The sequence below is a fragment of the Callithrix jacchus genome, chromosome 6 (genome assembly GCF_049354715.1).
Source record: "Callithrix jacchus isolate 240 chromosome 6, calJac240_pri, whole genome shotgun sequence".
NCBI lineage: Eukaryota > Metazoa > Chordata > Mammalia > Primates > Cebidae > Callithrix > Callithrix jacchus.
In genome coordinates, this window is record NC_133507.1 from 130,824,569 (window position 1) to 130,847,364 (window position 22,796).

A 22,796-nucleotide genomic window follows, 5' to 3' on the forward strand; every position below is an offset into this window, starting at 1 on the left:
CTTTAAGAGAGACAGGCCAGGAAGAGGGGTAGGCTGCCCACTCCGGAGATCCAGATGCGCTGTGGGCTGAGGGCCCAGAGCCTCTGCTAGGGAGGAAAGGAAGATGCAGACAGAGTCAAGCAGCGAAAAGGCCAGGGAGAAGGAAGGGGAGGGTGCTACAGTGGGGGCGGGAGCTGGGGAGAGGTGGCAGTCACAAATGCCTCCCAGAAGCACAAAAGGCTGGATGGGGTGGAAGAAGACCGAGGTCCGGGCCCACCGCCCACTGGGTGAAGCTCAGGTCCACAGCTGCCCAAGCCAGAAAGGGGACAGAGGAGTGGGAGGATGGGGGTCAAGAGCAAAGCCAGAGGAGAAAGAGGGAGGGCAGGGGACCTGCCACTGAGCTATCACTCCTACCTGAGACAGGGACTTGGGGAGGGCTGCCCCAGGCATGGCCCCGCTGGCTGGTTCTGGTTCCTGGTTAACTCTTATCTCAGGGGTGGCGGCAGGGGAGCCATCTGGAGGCGAAGGGCTCTTGTTCCCTTTTGCAGGCGCGTTGTCACTGTGGGGACAGAACAAGAAACGGAGTCCAGTGTTGGGGGCCAAGGCACAGGAGATGGAGTGGGCAAATGTGCTGACATGTGTGTGAAGGGGTATGTGGAACCGTGTGTGTGTGTGTGTGTGTGTGTGTGTGTGTGTGCAGGGGGGGTGGGGGTAGCCAAGGGACCTAGGCTTGCGGGGCTGGAAGTGGGAAGCCTGCCTCGGAGACAGGAACAACACAAGGTGGGGCTCCAGGCTGGAGGTCAATGGTTCCCAGGAATGCAGGCAGATCCCTTGGAATCACCTGCTGCAGAGACCCGCCACCCCACAGGCTCCATGAGGTCCACCAGGGCCCATGCTGACAGCCCAAGATCCACAGCAGGAGAAAGCCAGACATCCTAGAGGCACAGTGAGTCTCCCATGCCACACACAGCAGCCCCTCTGCTCTGGGGACTGCTCCCCAGCCTGCTGCCCTCAGGCCTCCTCACTGCCCTCCCTGCCTGTCCATCACAGCACCCTGGCACGTCTCCAGACCTTGGCTTGCCTTTCTTCTTGGCCACTGAAGGCCATGAGCAGGGCCTGGACAGACAGAGACAGGCACCCTCATCACAGAGGAGCGGGCAGCTGGGGATGGAGGGGGTAGGTCCCAAGCCATGGCATTCAGTGTTGAAACCCAAGGGGGACGTGGTGTGATGCTATGCACCCCAGGCATGGGGCGAGGGTGCAGGGAGAAAATTCCCTACCAGAGCCTGCATAGAGAGGCCTAGAATGGTGCTGCCCAATACAGTTGCCACTAGCCACAGGTGGCAATACAAACTCAAATCAATGAAATTTACATGTAATTTAAATGAAAAGTTCAGCTGCCCAGTCACACTGGCCAGTTTCAAGTGCTCAATAGCTCCATGGGACAACTGGCTCCTGTGCTGGGCACTGCAGGTCTAGAAGCATCCAATGGGAACCAGTGACCGAGTCACCTGGGGACAAACAATGGAACAGCGTAGGCGATGTCACTGACCCCATCTTCCCTTTTGGAATTTGTGTTTTATGGGAATGTATCCTCCTTAAAAAATATGTCAGTATATACACATAGTATGCACATAGAATTGAAAAACAAAAATCCCCCACCTTGCTGCAGTGTCTCCTCCCTGGCCCTCCCCAGGCCTCCTTCCCAGCCATGTTCTCCACTGGTAAGTGCACTGGTGGCCTGGGCCCCTCCCAGGGCTGGACAAGTGAGGGGAGCCCAGAGGAACGTGCTAAATCCAGCCAGCTGCTCAGAGGCCTGGCACCACCTCTGCCTTCCCACCCGACATGCACACGACAGCCCTGCCGGACAGCATGGCACAGGGAGCCAGGTTACGGGTTAGTGGCGCCTGGGAGCCAGTGCAAGGCGCATGCACAGGGCCGGCCAGGCCATGGGCGCTGGCGCCCCTCCGCAGCACTCACTGCCGGTACCTGTTCTTCTTTCTGCACAGCCGTGAAAACAGTTTACTTTTCTTTCTGTGGGGACGGACCGGACATGGAGGCCTTCATTCTGGGGAAAGGCCAGGTGCAGAACTGGCCTGTCCCCTTCCCTCTTTGTCAACCTCTCTGCTCAGAGGACTAAGGGGCAAAAGCCTCTCCTAAGTACCAGAGGCCTTGCAGAGGGCCTGGACCTACTATCCCCCATGCCCTGGCTGGTCTCCACTGTGGCCAGGTGCCCGGGGTGAAGCTAACAGGGCCTGGTGAGGGGCAGGAGGTTCGGGGCAGGGGAGATTCACCTTGCCTGTGGTCCCAGTCCCCAGGGGCTCCAGGTGCACCCAGAATGCCAAGAAAGTCCCCCAGCCTAACACAAGGGGCCACCCTGCGGGAAGGGATGCTGCTGGGCCTCCACTGCCCTCTCTCTTCCCTCCACCCGCTTCCCAAAGGAAGCCAAGGTTCTGGCCAGGATGGCCACCCATACCCCTTGTTTACCCATCCTAGTGTTCCCACCTGTGCCTACATCTGTCCCCCTGCTTACCCATCCTGGTGTTCCCAGCTGTCCCTCCCTGCCTGACCTTGGATTCACCTTTTGGCCTTTATTCCACAACACTCCCCCTCCCCGCCCTCCACCACGTCGCCCTTCTAACCTCCCCACTCCCCTACTGAGGCACCATGCCCCCTCTGTCAGCCACACCTATTTTATGTTCAGGGAAGGAGGGGTTAATCACCACCACCCGATACCCTCATCATCCCAGGCAATACTCCTGGTAGCCCAGGAAGCAGACAGTAGCCCGGTTTTACAGGGTTCGTCGGTGCTCTCCACCCTCTGCTGAGACATTCATGTGTGTATGCACTCACACCTGTCACACACAGCCCCCATCACACGCACACATGCACACATGGCCAGAAAGGAGGCCTCCCAGGCTTGCTGCGTCTTCTAATCCACAGCCAGGGAGTGAGGCGTTTCCCTCCTCCCTCAAGCTGTCCCCTCAGGAAGCAGAGACCCCCTCGAAGCCAGGCTTCCCAGAGGGACTGGGGCTGAGCACAGGAAGAGGACCCCGTCTGGGTGAGCATAATGATACCATCCAGGGACATGAGCTCTTCCAGGAGTGGGAGACGGAAGGGGACGCTACCTCCCTGCTCTGAGAGGATTGCACACCCCGGAGTCAGTCCTGTTCATACTCCCAGCCCCCAAAGCTGAGCAGGCTGCCCACCCCAACCCTGGCTGCTCCTGCTCCACAGTGATGGGGTCAGCCGGCTCCAGGACCCGTGGGCTCTGCAGAGTGCTCCTTCCTTGATGAACAGAGCCAGAGCGGCAGGGACATTCGAGACAGAGACCTGCCCTGACCTGCTTCTGGTAGCACAGAGAGGCCAAGACATGGACGTCCCTAGACTCCCAAGGCCAAACCCACAGGAGACCAGGGAGGGCACCAACAGGGTCACAGGAAGGAGCCATGCCCTTGCCGTGCTTAGAGTCAGGGGGGGCCAGGGCCCTCCCTGCATGCACCTGGGCTGGGCCTTGACCATGAAGGTATTGCTCCCGCGCTGTTTCTCCAGGCTGACCAGCACGTCGTTGAGGTTCTGGTTGAGCTGAGGGAGAGACAGTGAGGAGGTGGGGGGCCTCCGGGGCCACCAAACAGCCCACCTTCCCCAAACACCTCTGCTTCTCCCCACTGCCCCCACCCCCTGCCAGGAACAAGCTCCTCTTTCCCCATCTGTGAGAGCAAAGAACCAGCACACCAAACCCAGAAAAACCACGGGGGCAACAAAATGCGGGGAGTGGGCGATATCACTAATGCCTGCTGCTCCTGGAAGCCATCTTTTCCCCTCCTTCTATTTAGAGGAATATCCCAAAATGCCACATACGGCTTACACTCCTTTAACATTTTTCTCTTAAAAATTGTTCTGGCAGACTGTTGATCTTAATTGTTAAGGTCATTTTGCCAAGATGCTTTCAGACCACACGACATCTGCCAGATATTTCACTGAGAGCACAGGTGTGAGAAGAGGTTCATTCCTGGCACATGTGCTCATTACTGAGAATATTCCTCTCTTTGATTTGGCCACTAGGTAGCTCAGAGCTGAATTTTCATCCTAATTTATAAACAACTATGCCCTGTGGCATATATTTTTGCAGACTAATTTTATATAAATGTTCCTTCTCTAAAATACCTCTCTCTCTATTTTTTAAACTTTTCATTAAGTTGTCTCAAATCTTCGAAGGGAAAGGGGAAAAGGTAAGAAGAGAAAGAGAAAGCCTAAAAGGCAAGAAACCACACTCGGGGGTGAGTCAGGAGAGGCCCTGAACTGCTTTTCCTCCTCCGACCCTGGGCCTGGAAACCACCATCACCGTGAGACCCACCACTGGGGGGCGGGGGGTGGGGGGCGGGGGGTGGGGGGCGGTGCCAGCCCTGGGTCTCTCAAACTTCAAAGTTCAACAGCTTTGCTTTTTAGCTGCCAGATAGGTTAAAATGAAAATAACGTAACAGAGGTCCGCAATCAGACCAGACCCGGTCGCACAGCAGATTCAGGCAGATGAAACAGGCCTATTTAAATGTGTCAGAAACATGGGCAAAAAATTAGAACTGAGCAAATGATAGTAACTTATTTGTTCCTACAAGCTGGGAAACCGTCGCCATTGCTTAACACGGCACTCCTCAGGCCAAGGTTGCTAGAGAACACCTTCACGGTTTGAAAGGGCCTGGTCTACATCCTCAGGCGGTCCTGCCCAGGCAGGGACCCAGACCCACTCACAGCCTCCCCCGCACACCCTCCTGCCCTCCTGCCCTCCTGCCCTCCTGGGCCTGGCACTCCTGAAAGGTGTATTCCACAGGGCCTGGAGGAAGCACTGTGGCCTTGGGTGTGTGCTGAAGCTGGTGGGGAAGGGGGAGCTCAGGCCGCCCCTCCCACGCCGCTGACTCAACCCTTGGCCAGGGTGGAGTGCGGCACCTCAGAGGGGTCCTGAGGGCCTACCTTGCTCATCTCCTTATGGAAGTTCTCCTCCAGGCCTGCAATGCTCTGGAATGTGTTGACATAGAAACCTACGAGGCTACAGGAGGGCGGAAGGATGGGGGCTGGGTGAACAGGCAGGTGAGGGCAGCAACTCAGAAACACGCCCACCCATGAGTGAGTACACATGCTCATCAGAGACACAAACCTGAGAGGGCATGGGCACCGCAGCACGTGGGCACCGCAGTATGTGGAGTGGACACCGCACCGGGCCTCACCTGTTCCACAGGGACGGCAGCTCCTCCTGCAGATCCACATTCATCTCCTCAAACACATTCTGGGCTTTGATGAGCTCCTCCTCGGCCTGGGGGTCAGCACGTGTCATTCCCCTCTGCTGGGCATCCATTCCAGCCAGCCCAGCCCCATGGCCAGTCCACCCACCTCCTGCCCACCCCTCCTGGCCAACCAGGACCCTCAGGACAATCAAGGAAAGGGAGGACCGAGCAGCCTTTGCCAAAGAAAGGCCCAGGCGGCCCGGAGGGCAGTGAGTGGTGAGTAGGGCTCAACAAAACGGACAAGATGGGGGCTTGGCAAGCTGGACACAGGGCATGCGCAGAGGGAGACCCCAGACCCAGCCAAGTGGGGACCCCGCCACTTCCACATGAACCCCTCAGGCTGGGTGCCAGCCCTGCTGCTGACTTCTGGTTCTCAGGGCAGCATCTGTCGCCGCCTTCCCTCCGCCCCACTTCACCCCTGACCCTGAGGACTTTCCCCCTGTTTCTGAGGGCCAGCTCCTGGCAGCCTCAGCCACCAGCCTTCACTTCACCTCACAGGGACGGCCCTTCCACAAAGCCCTCTCTCTCCTGTGACCTGTCCCCACCAGAGGGAGACCAGAGGCAGCTCCTCTGGCACCTCTAGGAATGGCAGGAGGACCCTAGAGGAGGGTGCAGGTCAGCGAGGAGGAGGAGGCCGGCGGGGGGGGGGGGACGGTCTGGATGGTGCCTGGTCTCACTCCTGGCCCACACAGTCCCTAGGGCAGGCCCTGTGCCCTCCAGGCTGCTCATATCCACCAGGCGGTGGCGCTCAGACCCCATCGCAGGGCCACGGAGTGCTGGGGAAGGGACTGCAGGTGGCCGGTGAGTCACAGACCCCGCCTGGTGGAAGGGGCTCTGCTGGCTCACTCTGGGAGGGCGCTGCCGGATTCAGGGTCTGAGTCACAGCCTAGGAACGTGTTGGGCCCCACCTAGGGAAACTTCCCATGGCAGCCTCACGTTCTCCGGCCGGGGCTGGGGCTCAGGATGAGACGCCTTCTGGCAAAGGCGGCCAGATGGCTGGAGGGCCACTTATCCACAAAGCACACAACTTCCCCAAGCCCAGCCAGCTGTCCCATCCAGCCTCAGGCACCAGGACTAGCCCAGGTCAGCCCCTGTCCCCAGTGACTTGGGGTGGGACTGGAGGAGGGGCCACGACGGCTTCTGTCAACAGCTACGTCCAGCTACTCGCTAGAGTGGGCGTGGGCTCCTTGCCTGACTTTTTAGAGTCTAATAAAAATTTAAAAGCAGAATAAAGGGGCACGCCTCTCTTAGAATGGATCAGATCTGGGGCCCTGGGCACCCCACACCAGGGCCGGTGGAGAATACTGCCTCTCTTCCCTCTCCAGGCTGTGGTTGGGCCATCCCTGCCCTACTCCTCTGGGCATCCCAGTACCTGGCAGGGGGGCTGCCAACCATGGTTGTATAGAGCCCGTAAAATGAGTGACTCCTAGGGGTTCTGTTATGAGATGAGCACCATCACTCATGCCCCTGCCCCCGCCACCAGGAGTGGGCCTAAAGTCCCATATTCCACAAGAACCTGCCTGGATACCCCCCCACCGTACCCACTAGGACCTGCTCTCCATGAAGACACAGCCACCACCCCAACCCCCCAGATGGCAATGGTGGGGACAGCAGTGAAGACAGCACCACAGCTTGTCTAGGGGACACCTCTGCACCCAGCCGTGCTCATGCAGCCTGACACTGCAGAGAACAAGAGTGGGGACAGTTCCATGTGAGAGCTCCTGAAGTCAGGACCCGTGTCTTGTATTCCCTTTGGGTGACATTCCTCATGTTCTGGCTCCTTCGGAAGCATGTGGAAGGGGCAGGGAGTGAGGTGAGGGCTGTCTGCCGTGAGGAGGATGTGCCACCCCCACAGCTCCACTGAAGCTAACAGTGGGGGAGGGCAGAGTCACATGAGCCCGGGCTCTCGAGGACAGCGTTCAGGAGGCCAGGGCAGGTGTGGAGAGCAGGTGAGAAATAGCCCAGGGGCCGCATGGAGCTGGCCAGCCCCCCAGGCGCAGCCTGGAGAGGATGCACTGTCTCCTCAAAGTCAAGTCCCCAAGCAGGGCACCCCCACTGCCAGCCAGCTGCAGACAGTTCTCTCCAAAGGCTCTCCAGCCTCCAGCCAGGTATGGTGGGGTGGGGACAAGGAGGATGTGCTTAAATAAAGGTGGCACCCAAATGGGACAGCCAGTTTGGCCAAAATGGGAAACATCTACAGCCCAGCACCCAAAGATGTGATCACATGCCTTACCCAGGGTGGGGGTGGGGCAGGGAATCCCAGCCACACCCATCCCAGGAGTCCAAAAGCAGAGGGCAGGCCCCATAGCCTCCTAAGGGATTCTCCCAACCAAAGAAAATATTTCACCTGCTTCAGGGAAAATGATTCAGAAACCCCGGTCCTCGGTCAATAGTCATTTTCCTCCTCCAGCCCAAGTGCTGAACTGACTGGCGGGGCACGCCAAGTCCAGCCCTGGGTTCCTCCTCCACCTCCAGAGTCAGATGAAGTCTCGGGCCTATCAGAGGCCCCTAGGCATCACCCCCAGCCCCTGGCTCTCCAAGGGCACCCTGACCTCAGGATGAGGCTGTCAACACTCAGTGCCTCCAAAGTCAGCTTTGGCCTAAAAGAAATCAGGCAGCACATCAGGTGAGAAATTGGACAGGCAGGCCAGGAGCAGTGGCTCACGCTTGTAATCCCAGCATTTTGAGAGGCAGAGGCAGGTGGATCACTTGGGCCCAGGAGTTCAAGACCAGCCTGGGCAACATAATGAGACACAACCTCTACAAAATATTAAAGATTAACCAGGCATGGTGATGCATGCTTGTGGTCCCGCTATTTGGGAGGCTGAGGCAGGAGGATCGCTTGAGTTGGGGAGGTCGAGACTGCAGTGAGTCATGATTGCTCCACTGTACTCCAGCCTGGGGAACAGAGCAAGACTCCAAAAAAATAAAATTGAAAACGAAATTGGACAGCAAGCAATGCCAAACCCACCCAGAGCTCTCCACATCGCAGGCACTCAATGAAAATGATGAAATCAAGAGGCAGCTCGGAAAAAATAAGGCAGCTGCCCAGAGAGAAACCCAACCTTCTGGGCCAGGCCCCCTATCACCGGCCCCTTGGGAATATGAAGAAGTGTGAGGGCCTCATCCAGGCTATGACTACGCTGACCCAAAATGTGCCTCAGTTTCACTGGAAAGAAAACCACGTGACCCTCCTCTCACAGGACACTGCATCCAGTGGTCCCTGGCCACACCATGACCCATTTGGGGGGGGCTGATAAGACCATAGCATTTATGGCCAAGATGGTGAGACGGCCCAGGAGTTTTGTACAAACAGCCTCCTCCAGGAAACCCCCCAGGAACACTGTGGTGTTGGTCACTTGCCCTCCATGAATCCCCAAAGGCCGACCCTCCAGTGCCCATGCTTCCCCTCCAGGTCTTAGCATCCCAGCCAGACTGGAGGGTCCTCCCAGTAACTCCTCCAGAGTCACCATGGGGGCCACACGTCCCAGGGAAATGATGCAGAGGCTTGAGTCAGTAGAGCCCCAACTTTCCCCTAACTGGCTCAGGCCCCAGGCTGTGATGTGCCTCTCTGGGAAGCTTTGTCTGCTCCCTAAATTCAAGATGATCTCAGAGTTGTCATGAGGCTTGAAGGAGACAGGCATGGCAGCACAGGGGCCTGATGACGTCGCCTCCCTCCCCAAAGGAGCCCTCACAGAGGGCAGATGGTTCAAAGGCATTCCTGGAGCACCTAGGATTTCAGAGGAGTCTCCAGGAATGACCAAAGATGCAGCTGCAGAGCGGGCACACCTATGCCCCCACCCAGGTCACACGGAGCCCCTCAGCTGGTTCTCTGACCCCTCCATTTGACTTCAGTTCTCCTCTGAAGCAGGAGCTCTCCCAGCGGAGGCCTTTGAAAACACCCTGCCCGGCCTGCCAGGCTCAGACACCAGCCCTGCATCCCGGTGGCGCAGGGCGAGAGGACAGGACCAGAGACCGGAAGGCACCGGCAAGTGCAAGGTTAGAAGCCAGAGTCACCTGATTTCGGAGCAGGTTAGTTTGAGCTTCGAGATGAGCCTGCAGTTTGCCTTGGCACCACTAGGGGTCGGCTTTCTCAAGCAGCGAAACAGGCTGGGTGGGGAGGTCAAGGCAAAGGAGGGTGGAGAGACCAGGGAGGTGGGGAGAGAGAAACAGAGACACAGATTAAACGCACGTCCACACGCCCCACACGCAGGGGCCGCCCCAAGCAGATATGGGCCTTTGAGGCCCAGAGAATCAGGGGGAGCCCGAGGAGGCCAAGAGAGGGGGTGAACTCCAACTGCGGAGGCAAAAGGTGGGCGTGGTTAGCAGCACAGGGGACCTGGCAAGCAGGGCCCTGCCTGGAGGAGCGGCTGCGCCAGCCCCACGCCACAGGATAAGTGGGGCCAGCCCTGCATGCCCCAGCTCCCTCCAGCCAGGGACGAGTCACCTGAGATCTTGTGATGGAATTCCACCCAGCTCACCAGGCAGGGCGGCACCGTTCCAGGGAGACCCGAGGCCCACTCTCAGGCTGGCGGGTGGCCTGGATCGGAGCTGGGAAGCCAGGAATGGGCCTACAGTGAGCCCCACCCAGGTACCCACAGAAGCCTCTCACTCACCGGCCTGGGCCCAGCACTGTCCCCAACCCCCAGCTCAGCCACCTGGGCCCAGGCAGGAGGAAGGCTCCACCCCTGGGTCTTGGACACCTGCCTTTCTCAGCCCCCTGCAGATGCCACCCCAAACCGCCTCCAGCCCCTACCTTGGCGATTTTGGCTTCCTCCTTCTTTTTGGCAGTTTGCAGAGACTCGTAGTGGTGCCGGGCACTGTAGTAGTCCACCAGCTTGCGCCCCCGCTTGGCGATGCATGACTGGGGCAGATGGAGGAGGGTGCTGAGTGGGGTCTGGCATCCCTCTTGAGACTCCAGAGACCCTGGATGGACCCTCAGGGCGAGCAGGAGACCCCGGCTACACAGAAGCCCTTGAGCCCTGGTTGCTGGAACCCTTCTGGTGGCAGAGAGCCCACCCCTCCCAGCAGTCCAGCCCCACTGTGTGAAACATTTTCTTGCACATGAGCCCATGTGTCCACGTCCACCAGCTGGTGACGTGTCAGCTAAGTCTCTTCCTCAGCCTGACCCCTGGCTTCTCATCTCCAGAGCTACCAACATCAGACTCGAGGAGCTTGAGGCAACTGCACTGGGGGCCCTGAGGCCAGCCTGAGCATGACACCCCATCCCACCCACCAAGGAGATCTCATCAACCCACTGATCAGCCTCGGCTCCAAGTGCACGTCACCGGGAGATCACTCACCTTGGTGGAGACCAGAGACACTGCCGGCTCCTAGCACCCACCCAGGCCCGGCAGAGACAGCAGGCTGTGAATGCACACAACCACACAAAGACACCTACACATGCAGACCCAGACAACGGGTTACATGCACACATACCCTTCCAAGTACACGGGGTGTAAACACAGGAGACCTGCAGGCACACACATCCCTCAGCCCTGCTCTGCTTTCTACACCTTCCACAATCACACAGCCAGCCACTACGCAACACACACACACACACACAGAGACACACACACACACGCGCGCGTGCACGTGCGCACCATGGGACCTCCTCCCACAGCCCTGAGACCCAAAGGGACAGGAAGACCCAGGTCTGGGGAATGGGGGCGGCAGACTGGCAATAGAGGAAGCAACTCTGGAGGATAAAATACTAGGTCAGGGGCCTCCTGCCTCCAGGGCGGCCTCCTCCTGGCCTGAGCCGCACGCCCTGGGCCCTGTCCTCTCTCCAAGTCCCTCCGGGAAGCGAGGGACCTGCAAGTGGGCAGATCTGCAAGGGGGCCTTTCACCTTGATGTCAAGGAACTGGCCCAGGTACGTGTCCATGGTGAGCAGCGCCTGGTCCACCAGCTTCTGGTGGTAATCCATCCACAGCACCTCATTGTTCTGAGACGGGCAAGAACACGACAGTGCCATCAGGGTGCTGGGCCACCCTCGCCCCAGCGCTCACCTCCCAAGGACCAGTCCCAGCTCCATCTCTTCACAGCTCAGTGGCTTCTCAGAGCCTCAGTTTCCCCATCTGTAAGATGGGGGCAACATTTCCTGCCCTAGTGGTGACTGTGAGGATCAGATACGCTGAGGACTGGGGTCAGCCAGGGAGGCTTTGAGTCCTGAGCCATAACACACAAATAAAAACGACCTCCACCCACCATCTGACCCACCTTGGTGTGAGGGCGTGTCAGGAGAAGAGCCCTCAGAGAGGGAGAGCACCTTGCCCCAGGGCACACAGCACATGAACTCCCAAGAACCATAGCGGCTTGTCCCAGAGAGCCTGGCCCAGTGGGACAGGAGCTGAGGCCAGAGCTCCCTCCGGGAAGGGCCAGGGCCGCCGGTCCCACGCTCACCTCTGCGATCTTGTTGGCCTCATCCCTGCCAGGCCAGTCGGTCTCATACACCTCCTGCAGACACTCGTTCAGCTTCTTGGAGGCCTCATGCATGGCTGTGGGGCAGGAAGGAAAGGTGCAGACCTCCCACTGACAGCCCTCGCCCACAGTCCCAGCTCAGCACCCACCAGCTCCCCATGGGTGCGCCCTGCCTGCCTCCTACCTTTGACGGAAGCCAGGTAGGTCCGGAGATCCTTCTGCAGCTGGGTGCGTTCAGTCTGCAAAGAGAAGACTGGTGGCCCACCCAGTCCCTGACCCCTCCTTCCTGCCACCCTCACATGAATGAACCAACCAGGCTGCTCTCCTGACAGCAGCCACTGATCAGCTGACTTCCCAACAGGACAGCAGCTGTAGTTGTCACCCCTGCCTCAGGAGCCCTGAGTCCACAGGGACATTTGCTGTGTTTGCTGGCACCTGCCCTCTTCCAGATGCCACTCAGCCTGGGAAGGAAGGCAGGAAGACAAGGACCACCTCCAGGATGACAGGTTGTGGGTACGGCTGAATGACATACAGCACCTGTGAGCAGCAGGACCATCACTCACAGAACTGCACTCAGACACCTGCAGACAAGTGACTGAGCACAGGAGTATGGCCAAGGCAAGTGTGGTGACTGCCAGGCCCCCTGCGCCACAAGCTCAGGAGGTGCCCAAGGACAGAGAGCTCCCACTGCCTCGTACTAGGGAAAGGGGGCCCAGTCTGAGCCTTTACAGGGACAGAAGACCTGCAGAAGAGGTGGCATGAGAGCAGAGGTGCAGAATGCGGGGGTCATGGCCAGGACTCTAAGGACACTGGCCCAGCTGACACTAGGGACACGGGTTGTAGAGGGAAAAGGCTGAGAGGGCAGCAGGCTGGGTGGTGAAGCTCCCTGAGCTGGGAGAGTGGTCTCCAGGGGCCTCCTGGGACAGCAGGACCAGCAGAGAAGCTAGAAGCATGGGACAGGCCTCAGGTCCCTCTTGGCCATCAAAACCAGAGCCAGGAAAGCTGAGTGAAGAACTCCAGGTTCCAGGAGGGGTGAACAATAAGCAAGGCCAGCACTGAAGTCTGAGACCATGCTCAGTGAAATGCGGAAGTTTCCAAAAGCATGTGCAAAGAGTGGACCACACATAGGCTTTGAGGCCACGCAGACCCAGCTGTCCCCTAGTAGCCACTCAGCCCTAAACAAGCTAGTGAGCCTCTCTGAACCTCAGTCTCCTCATCTTGCAGTGGAAGGTAAATGATCCCTGCCTGGCACTTCGCAGACCCAGTAAGCAGGGCCAGGCCCCGGAGCCTTGAAGGCAGGCTCAGGAGATGTGCCTCATGCTAAGGACAGGAATGCAAAGCAGAGAGGGGACTTGGGAGAGCGGCGGTGGCTGAGGCTGACTTTCAAAGGGAAGGGCACCCTCCTGGCCTCTCCTGCCTGCCACCAGCTCAAGCCTCAGAGACATCCATGTTCTGGATGCCTCCTGCCCCGGAGGAGGGACAGTTGGCCCGGTCCTAGGAGACCCAGCACGCCTACAGAGCTCCAGCCTGGCCAGCTTCATGCCTGCACAAGAGCTGGAAGGTGGCCCCATCCATTCAGGTCAATCTCCAGGCAAAGGCCAGCAGGGACCCGGCCACCTCCACAGGCTCACCCCCATCACGACACCCTCAAACCCACTTCTGTCTCCCCACTCCAGGCCTCTCCCTGTCCGCAGCCAGGGCCGCTCTTCCTGCCCTGGTGCCCTGGCAGTCAGCACCTTCCATGCAGTCATCTTGACACCCCTGCCCCACCCAACAGCACAGAAGCGGACAGAGGGTCAGCAACTGGCCCAGGCACACAGAGGCTGGGGGGAGCCCATGAGCTCCCTCAGCCCCTAAAAAGGGATCTGAGAAACAATTCTCTGGAGGTCCCAGAGTTCACAGAGTCCAGCTGGGGGAAGGTAAGATTCAGGAGCCATTGCCCACCTCAGACCATGTCCCAGATACAGGACCTGGGGAAGTCAGGAAGGGACAGGGGCAGCTCCAGTGCGGCTGGGCTCAGCCAGCATCCCCACCACCCTGCTGCATCTCCTGGATATCAGTCCCCACAGGTGGCCTGAGCACCCAAGTCCCCATGTTCCCAGTGGGTGTAGGGGGCAGGGACACACCTCCCACAGGGAACCCTTTTAGCTCCAGCTCTGACTCTCGCCCCCTGCCCATCAATGCCGTAAGTGACTCAATAGCCAGGGACACCCACTTTGAGCAAAACCTTGGGTGGGCCCTGAGGACAATAAGGCATCAGACCTGTCCCAACTCAGTGACAGACACATAGCAATGACAGCCCTGGGGCCTGGAGGGCTACAGGCGGCCCCTAGGAAGAAAAGCCAGGCTTCCCTGAGAAACCAAGATGGCTTCCAGAAGGGCCTGTGCTGGGTGTGCAGTATTCTGGGGAAGGGCAAGGGGCCCTCATGGGCTCGTAGAGCAAGGGCAGAAGGCAGGGCCACCACTGTGACCAGCAGCAGGTGGGCCCAGGAGGGGCTGTGCACCTGGGTCCTTGTGAGAGCAGGTGACAGCAAGGTGACCTACACCCTCTCCTAGGGACCCCCACACACATAAAAAGGAGTGAGAGGTTCGCGTCTTCAAAGACTAAATCACCTGCCATCCTTGTCCCTCCTAGCGCTAAGCCCACTAGGTGTGGGGCTCACAGATAAAGAGGCAGGAAAAAGCTCAGCCTCCAGGCTTCCCACATCCCATTCTCTCTCACCTTCTCCAGGGCCCCCAAGCCCACTGCAGCCTCCTAAATCCACTCCCTTGATATAAGTGACCCTCACCCCATTCCCTCCCAGACCCACATCCAGCCCCACATCCTGCCACTCCCACACACCAATCAAATCCAGAACTGGCTGCCTTGGCCCCAGCCTTGAACAAGACTTTAAAACTGACACCCCAACTACCATCCATGGCCCCTAAAAAGCCAGCCACCCCACCAAACCCGAGCCTGAGAGCAGACAGAGGCCCAGCTCGGGACCACTCCACAGCAACAGCCTGGCAGCCACCTGGCAGCACTCAGGACTGGCTATCTTTAGCCCTGGCCTCTCTGCCCAGCCCCTCTGTCCAAGGAGCAGTGAGTGACTGCTTGCCCAGAGTAGGGACCAAGAGGGTGACTCTGAGGGACAGTGGGCACAGCAACACTGCGGTTTCAGCCCTGGGGCCAGGCCACAAGGAACCTCAGCTCCCAGACCTGTGCTTCCCTCACCGTCTGCCAAAGCTCAGTCTGTTCTAAGGAACCCCCACTACCTCCACCCCTAACCTGTCCCCCAGCCTAGCCAGCTGCCCTCAGGACAAGGGATCAGCTCCAGAGAGGCAACTCGAGAGTGAGCCAAAGGCCACAGAGCCTGCATTTCAATCCCCAACACCCACACCAGCTGTGTAGCCCTGGAAGATGTGCTTAACCTCTCTGAACCTCAAGTGCCTCATCTGCAAAGTGAAGAGAATATCAGCATCCATTTCAAGGACTGCAAAGATGTCTGTCAAACACACAGCAGTTCCTGGCCCATGGCCACAGCGACTCCTTAAAGAGCCTTCGGAGCAACCGATAACCCGATGAAGCCAGCTGAGTAGGGACACGCCCCGGGGTTTCCCAGAGACAGAATCGGAACCTAAGACCAGGTTTCTTGTTTAAGCCTATATTTTGCAGATGAGGAAACTGAGGCCCAAGGGGCCCTGGGAAGTTCCTATATACAGAGGCAGTAGATCTTCCCTGTCATCGCACCTACCTGGGCCTTGAAACTCCTCCCATAACTGGCCTAGAGGACAAGCAGCCAAAGTGGCTCCCCAATCCCTGTCCGGTGAAGCCCATCAGGGTGCACCCCTCTGGCAAGCCAAGGCTGGTTTGACCCTGGGGCCTCTTCCTCATGCTCCTGGTCCTCTCCCAGAATGCTCCTGGCCCTCCCAGCTGTTCTAGGTCTCTTACCGGAATGCTCCCAGCTCTCCCAGCTGCATCCTATCCCTCCCAGAATGCTCCCAGCCATCTCCCAGAATGCTCCCAGCCCTCCCAGCTGCTCCCTGGCCCTCACCAGCTGCTCTCAGAACCTGACCAGTGAGCAGTCAGGGTTCTCCAAAGGAGGCCCCTTCCCCAGGTTCCATGCCAGCTACAGAGGCTTTGGTGGGCGCCTTCAGTGCTTTCCAAGGCCTCAGACATGGACAAAGAGTATAGAAAGGCCTGGTCCCCTAGAGCCAAGGGGCTCACCCCACCCTCTCACTATCTGAGCTTAGACCCTGACCTCACACCCCATGCCCGGTCCCATTCCTCTTGGCCTCCTTCTCTGGCCTCCCTCCCCACCTGTCACTCCCCGGGGCTGGCCTGCAAAATCCAGAGAGCCGTGGTGCAGCTCCCCCTCCTAGATACTTCAGCCCTCCCCAAGGAGGGGGAATTGCCAGAGTCATCTGTCCTCACACAGCTGCAGCAGTGGCTACGGACTTAGCAGATTTCCAGGGGAAGCTTCAGGGGCGGCCCAGGGCAGGTATTCTGAGCCCTTCAGCAGGAAAGCCCTCTCTATATCTAACCACTTCCCCAGAGTGCCAGTGTGACCACCCCCTTCTGTCACTGGCCCCCGGCCTATAATGGCCCTTGGTAAGGATGTCCTGGAAGTCCCTTCCAGGCTTTGGAGCTAGGCAAGTATGGATCTGAATCCACTTCCAGAGCTAGATGGCCTTGGGCAAATTATCCAACTTCTCCACCTCAGCTGCTTCATCTACAAAAGGGGAACTGTGAGTAGATGGCCTTACACAGCTGTTGAGAGGTGTCCACAGCCGTCTCCGATTGGCCCAGCCTTGAGTCTGCCACAGAGCCAGGCACTCACCATGCTCAGCAGATGCCTAAATCAAATCCAGCCTGCTCCGCCCCCACGCTAACAGCTGCAGTTGCCACTCTCCTGGCAAGAAGCTTCTATAGCTACAACTTGCCCCTGACACAAAAAGTTTCCCCGAGTCTGACCACAGTCTATTGCCTGCTCCTATCCCACCCTCCCTCTCCCCCAGCTACCCTTTCTATGTCTCTTACCAAGGACCTAAAGAATACATACCCCACCCTCCTCTTTCCCAACATGCATAGCCTGTGCGGCCTTCTCCAGGAAGTCTTCCATGATCTTATCAGCCCAGACTGATTTCTATCCTCCAAGCTCTCGTATTCCACAAATTCAGTTCATGCCATTTTCCAGCTGGCAGCTGAATTTTCACAAACTCCCTAAGGCCAGGGGCCACCCACACTCACCAGCTGCTTGTTGAAGTTCTGGACGCACTGCTCAAACTGCTCATCCTTGGTCACATCTGCCTTCCCCAGCTTCTGGAGAACCTGCCGAGGCCAGGAGAGAAGGGGAGAGTGTTACCTGGGAAAGGAGAGTGTTCCGTCACCAACACCAGAGACCAGGCTCCGGGAAGCCTCTAGCCAACATCACCCAGCTCAGGGTGCCCTCACAGGGCTGCAGTGCCCCAGGGCATGGCTGGATCCACCCGGTCTTCAGGCCTCCCCACCCTCTACCCAGGGCTCAACAATCAGCCAAAAGTGGAGCTTAGGCCAGGCTCGCCATAGTGACCACAGCCAGGAGGAGGGAGGCTTCAAAGACAGCAGGAAGGATCAGGCATCCTCCTTGCTGATCTCACACTACACCCCTGGGTGCTCCGCCCCCACCCTGGCAGCTGTAAAGTGAGCCAAGCAGAAGTGGGGCCAAGCAGGGGCAGCCCCCCTTCCCCAAATGACTCCATTCCCTGGGCCCAAGACCCATGAATGCCACATGCATCAGCAGAGCAGGCCCTGAACCAGCAGGAGCCATCTTGGAACAAGGAGGGCAGCAAGGGGTGGCTGGGGGCTTCCAGGGACACTCGGAGTCCGCTTCTGACCTGCTGGGGTTTTTAGATGTGACCTGCCCCAGGCACTCTGCTCTGTCCTGCACACACACGTGCACACACACACACAAGGCACACAAGGGCACACACATGGGCTCACAGCCAGTCTGCTGGCAACCAAGAGTCTCAGAGGCAGCCCCCTGGTGAGTTGCAGCTGTCCTCCTCCTTCAGCTGTGTCGGGAGAGGGAGGGGGAGTGGGGATGGGTGGGCAAGGGCCGAGAAGGGGAGCCACACCAGGATGGAGAAAGCTCTAGGGAAGGAAGGCGCCAGCTCAGGACCCTGAGAGCATATGCTGGCCACCATGCCCTCCCAGACTTCCCTCACTGGGCCTGCTCTCCCAACCCCAGAGCTCCCCATGAGGGACAGAGAGGAGGAGGCAGGGAGGCAAAATACAGAGGGAAGGGGGGATGAGTGGGCAGGGTAAGAAAGAGCAGGAGAAGAAAAAACAAAGAGCCAGGGCACAGAAAAGGGATGAGGAGTGCGGAGAGGGGGCAGGGGTTGCTGGAGAGCGGAGGGGAAGAGCAGTGACACACCCACAGCTCGGGAGGCACCTCCATCAGGGCAGAAAAAGGGCCAACACTGACGGCTTAGCAGAGGCCTCTCCCAGGCACTGACCAAGACCCCACAAGAATGAAAAGGAAATGGAGTAGGGGGTGGGAGTGGAAAGTGAAGGGAGAAAAGGTGGGCCCAGGAGCAGTGGGGAGCCCCGTGAGCAAGGGGGAGGCCAGCAGGCCCACAGACACACCCTCCCTTCCAAGACCCGGAGCCAGGCCACGCTGCAAGAACGTCAGCTTTGCCTGCCCAGGGCCCAGACCAGGGTCCTGGACTGAGGAATGCCTGGTTCCAGGACAGAGCCGGGCCCCTTCCCACCTTGCAGGGCCTGTGCTGCCCTGCCTGCACTTCCCCCACCCGGCCCAGGAGCCTTGGCAAGGCCAGCTGCTCTTGGCCATCTCCCACCAAGCAAGTGCTCTATGCCCAGCCTTGAGCACCTTGGCTGGTGCAGCAGAGAGGAATCACATGTGGGTCTCTATCATGACATGGGGGAACACTTAGGGCTGTGGGACCCTGGGGTGGAGATCCCATCTAAACTGGGCAGTCAGGGAAGACTTCCTGGAGGGGGTGACAGCTCAGACAGAGGGGAGGGGCTACAACAAAGGTAAGGAGACCAGAAAGAGGGAGCATTTGACTGCGGAGTTTTGAATTGCTCAAAGTGACTGGAGGTCACAGAGAATTGTGCAGGAAGGTGAGTGGCAAGCAGGGGGCAGGTGGGCACTGGAAGGCAGCACTGACAATGCTGCGCTACAATGGTCAGGACACAGCCCATCAGGCACGGGCAGCTGGATGCCAAGGGCTGACGCTGGGATGAGAGAAAAAAACAAAACAAAACCCACATGAACAAGAAAGTGGACACTGCAAAACTCACACTCCCCATTGCTGCCCCTGGCAGCCACATCCAGGTGGCTGAAAGGACCCCCAGAAAGTGAGTTGAGTTGGGGAGGTACCTTGCCCAGCTCTACACGGAGCTTGGGTAGGCAACTCAGCCCCTCTGCCGAGGTGCCCACCCATAGCCCCACCACCTCCAAAGAGAGGAACAGACCACCAGATGGAAAAGAAACTCCCAGAAGTATACCAGGGTCACCAGAGAGACCCAGAAGCTCTCAGAAACAGGTCAGGGACTGGCCAACCCCCAAGGCAGGAGCACCGGGGAGGAGGCCACTTCCATGCCCTGCTCTCCTTCTTCCTGGGAAGACAGACACAGTCAGCCAGCAAAAGGTCCCCAGTCTATCCCACCCACACTGGCCATCAGGGCTCTCGAGGTATGCAGAGACAGACGCACACTCGACCCAGTTCATGTGGTGTTCGCGCCAAGGGCTCATGACTTGCCTCAGTTTGGCTGCGGGACCTGTACTGCATTTCCTCACCTCGAGGGCTGTCGAGTGAGACAGGGCCGTAAGCTGACTCACTAAAAGCAACAACAGAATGCAAAGCAAAGGCCTGCAGTTAATGAGGACATTGTGCTGTCTGCTTCCATGTCCCCCTTCAGTCTCTGTGTAAGCAATAAACTTGCTGCAATTGAAATGTCTAAGAGGAGCAGAGACCTCTGCCCATATTTTCCCTGGAGCCAAGCCTTTGTTTTAGCTCCTGATGAAAAACAGGTTTAACCAGCCACCTTAAGGGCGCCATTGTATCTTTGGAATGTAAAATCAATGAAATGTAAACTACTACCACTAGCCCCCTTAAACTGCTTCCTGAGCAGGATATCACAAGCCCCGGATATCTATTTTATGGAGTTTCTGTTTCCTTTCTGTCTTCCCCTTTGTTTCTTTCTGCTGAGATAAGGTAAATGTAAACAAGACAAAAGGTATAAAAGCTGTAACCCACAAAAATAAATTTGCTGCGTTTTGGCCATAATCTTCATGCAGCCCTCCAGACTCTACTTTTCTATATTCTTTCTTTTCCGCGCACTCTCTCTCTCAGGTTGAACGAGACATCTACGTTGGCGGTCTCGGGGACTCCCGCAGGTCGGTAGTCCCCCGGCAGACGTGCCGGACCCCGACAAGTTCACAAACACTGCCGCGTGCTCTGCACAGACAGCTGGAGCCCACAGGGAGATCTTCCAGCCTTGAGGATGAGAGGCCAGCCCAGGTGAGACTCCATCCAGCAGTGAGAAGACCCTTGGGAAAAGGGACACCTACACTCTGAGCCTCAGTCTACAAAATGAAGTGAGCATCAGCACCCTCCTCAAGGATTACCAAGATCACATCTATAAAGTGCATAGCAGAACCTGGACCACGGTATTCAAGAAATGGCCAATCCCTAAAGGCCTTCAGAGGATAATGTGCAGAGGGCGATGTGCAGAAGGTAATGTGCAGAGGGTAATGTATAGAGGGTGATGTACAGAGCAACCTTCACACAGTTGGCGGATGGGCCTGACTGACACCACCAGCCCTCACACCAGGTCCAGGTTGATGGCATCCCAAGATGCTTGATGGAAGTGACAGATGCACACACATTATGTGCACATGGCAAACTCCTATGCATCCTTCAAAACCTCGCTCAGGTGACATCACTGTGAACTGTCCCTGATCTCTCCTTCCCTCAAACACTCTGTACCACTTAGAGCCTGAGACCTTTCCTCACTGCTGTGTGGCATGCCTGCATGCCTCGTATCCTCAGCCTGAATGAAAGCTTGAGGTTGGGGACAGTGTCCCAGTCATCTGTGTCCCACCCACACAGGGCTAAACACAGGACAGACATGCAAGATATTCTTGCTGGCTGCTGCTCATCTGAACTGTGGGCTTTGGCGGCAGAGACGTGACCTTAAACTAAACACCTGCCTCTCAGTCTCAGGCTCCTCCCAGGCAAAATGGAAGGGTAATGTACACAAAGCCCTCGGCCCTGAGGGGTGGAGGGCGTGGCAGCATGGAAGAGTGAGGCTGAGCCAGCCACCCCACTCTGCCGGACCTCAGGCTGCTGAAGCTCTCAGCTCTCCAGTGCCTCCACCCTGGTTATGGGAGGAACGACAAGACCACAGCATGGCGGAGGCCCAGGTTAGACTGATAGGTGAGGCTGGCCTTGGCCACACGCCATCCTCACTGCACCTACCCTCATTTCATCGATGAGGGAACGCAGGCGCGTGGCCTGGGGTCCCCATTCTCAAAAAGCTCCTGGTGTGGCTACCACAGGGAAAAACAAGCTGGGCACCCCCTGCCCCAGAACAGGAGCTGGGACAAGGCCCTGAGCCTTGGGACACAGGTTTCCCACTCCATCCGTTCCACACTTGGTTAGTGGGACCTCCCCTATGCCGAGCTCACAGGCAGACCACGGAGGGACACAGCAGACTCCAGGTGTCCAGGAGGGGATGGCTCAGCAGTGACTCAGGAATGCTGGGCAGGACAATTGTGCTGGGTTTTTACGGATGAGCAGGAGTCGGTGAGGAGGAGGGCCTTGTGGCGCAGACCAGGATTTGCACTCTGTCCAGGGTTATCAGGGGGAGGACGCCTGAGACAATCAGCTCCACTCATACTCATCACACACTTACCATGCATGCTCACTCTGTGATAAACAAAGGGGAGCCTTTGATAACTTGACAGAGGACGAGACACACAGAGGCCCAGGGAGCAGAGGCGGCCACAGAGCCAACAGTCTCGGGAGCCTGATTGGCTCTCACCACGTCCTCAGCCCAAGTCCACATGTGAGTGGAGCTGAAGTGCCTCAGAGGGGACATCCCAGGGCAGGGCAGGGAGGTGGGGGCAGGTGGCAGGAAAGACGAAGGAGTGGCCCTGTGGCCAGCTCCAGAACCTCCTCCTGCAAACATCCATAGGTTCAGCCTCGCTGAGCCCCCGATGTGGAAGGAAACCCGCCCAAAGCTCCTCCCTAGAAAGGCTGGGAGGTTCACTGAGTTGGCACTGTGCCTCCGGCACCAGGGCCCACAGGGGCTCAGTGGGAGCATCCCGTGGTCGAGTGCCCCTTCCCAGCCCTCCACCAAGGCCTCTGTCACGGCCCAGTAATAGGACAGAAGGCCCTGGCATCAGTCTCTCCCTGTGAGTACAGGGAGTCCTGCCACCCTCCAACAGCTGCCACGTGGCAGGCAAGGCCCTGACCCACAGCGTGAGTCATGGGGCACAGTCAGTGCCTGGCCACCAAACCTAGAGAGAGGAAAGGCACCCAGGCCCATCTTGTTTAAGCCAGGAGCAGCTCACCACCTACAGCACCCACCCAGCCACCGTGCATGCACTTCAAGACACCAGGGCCAACTCCTCACAAGGGAAGTGTCCTCACCTCTGAGTGACAGATGGCAGGTGAGCACAAACAAATCAGTTGAAGTGGTCAAGTCAGGAGGGAGTGGGTCTTCAGGCTCAAGGCTGTGCCCCAGCAGCCCTTCCTAGGGTCTCTGATCCCACCCTCAGCCCCAGAGAGCAGCGGATCCCCTATACTTGGGGGACATACACCCACAGTCTAAGTGGCCTGGCCCAGGGCAGGGAGAAGCACTTCCCAGAGCCGTGAGAAGGACCAGCCCAGGGACCCAGGAGGAAAGCTGGAGGCAGGAGGGGTAAGGGCCACATTCCCAGCCACTCGGGTCCCAGCCAGGACCTGGAAGAAAGCTGGGGGCTCCTCCACCAGCTGGTGACACCCCTCATCCCCTTGTCCCTGTTGTGGCTGGAGGCATCTCAGGGTGTTGCAGAGTTCCGAACCCCACCCATCACACATGGAAGGGGGCCCTCATCCTGCAAATCTCCCCACCCAGGCACCCA

The 22,796-nt window shown here is 58.2% G+C and overlaps 1 protein-coding gene across 1 annotated transcript in view; it reads right to left on the reverse strand.

The window, feature by feature from the left end:
- Positions 1–22,796, reverse strand: part of LOC100392436 (myc box-dependent-interacting protein 1-like) — a 31,802-nt gene that overhangs the window by 7,311 nt on the left and 1,695 nt on the right. The window contains 13 exon segments of the mRNA XM_078375637.1: positions 394–538; positions 3,482–3,564; positions 4,948–5,023; positions 5,202–5,287; positions 9,276–9,368; positions 10,015–10,122; positions 11,108–11,203; positions 11,662–11,756; positions 11,864–11,918; positions 16,910–16,990; positions 17,642–17,712; positions 18,965–19,002; positions 19,227–19,282. Coding sequence (XP_078231763.1) covers positions 394–538; positions 3,482–3,564; positions 4,948–5,023; positions 5,202–5,287; positions 9,276–9,368; positions 10,015–10,122; positions 11,108–11,203; positions 11,662–11,756; positions 11,864–11,918; positions 16,910–16,990; positions 17,642–17,712; positions 18,965–19,002; positions 19,227–19,282 — 1,083 coding nt within the window.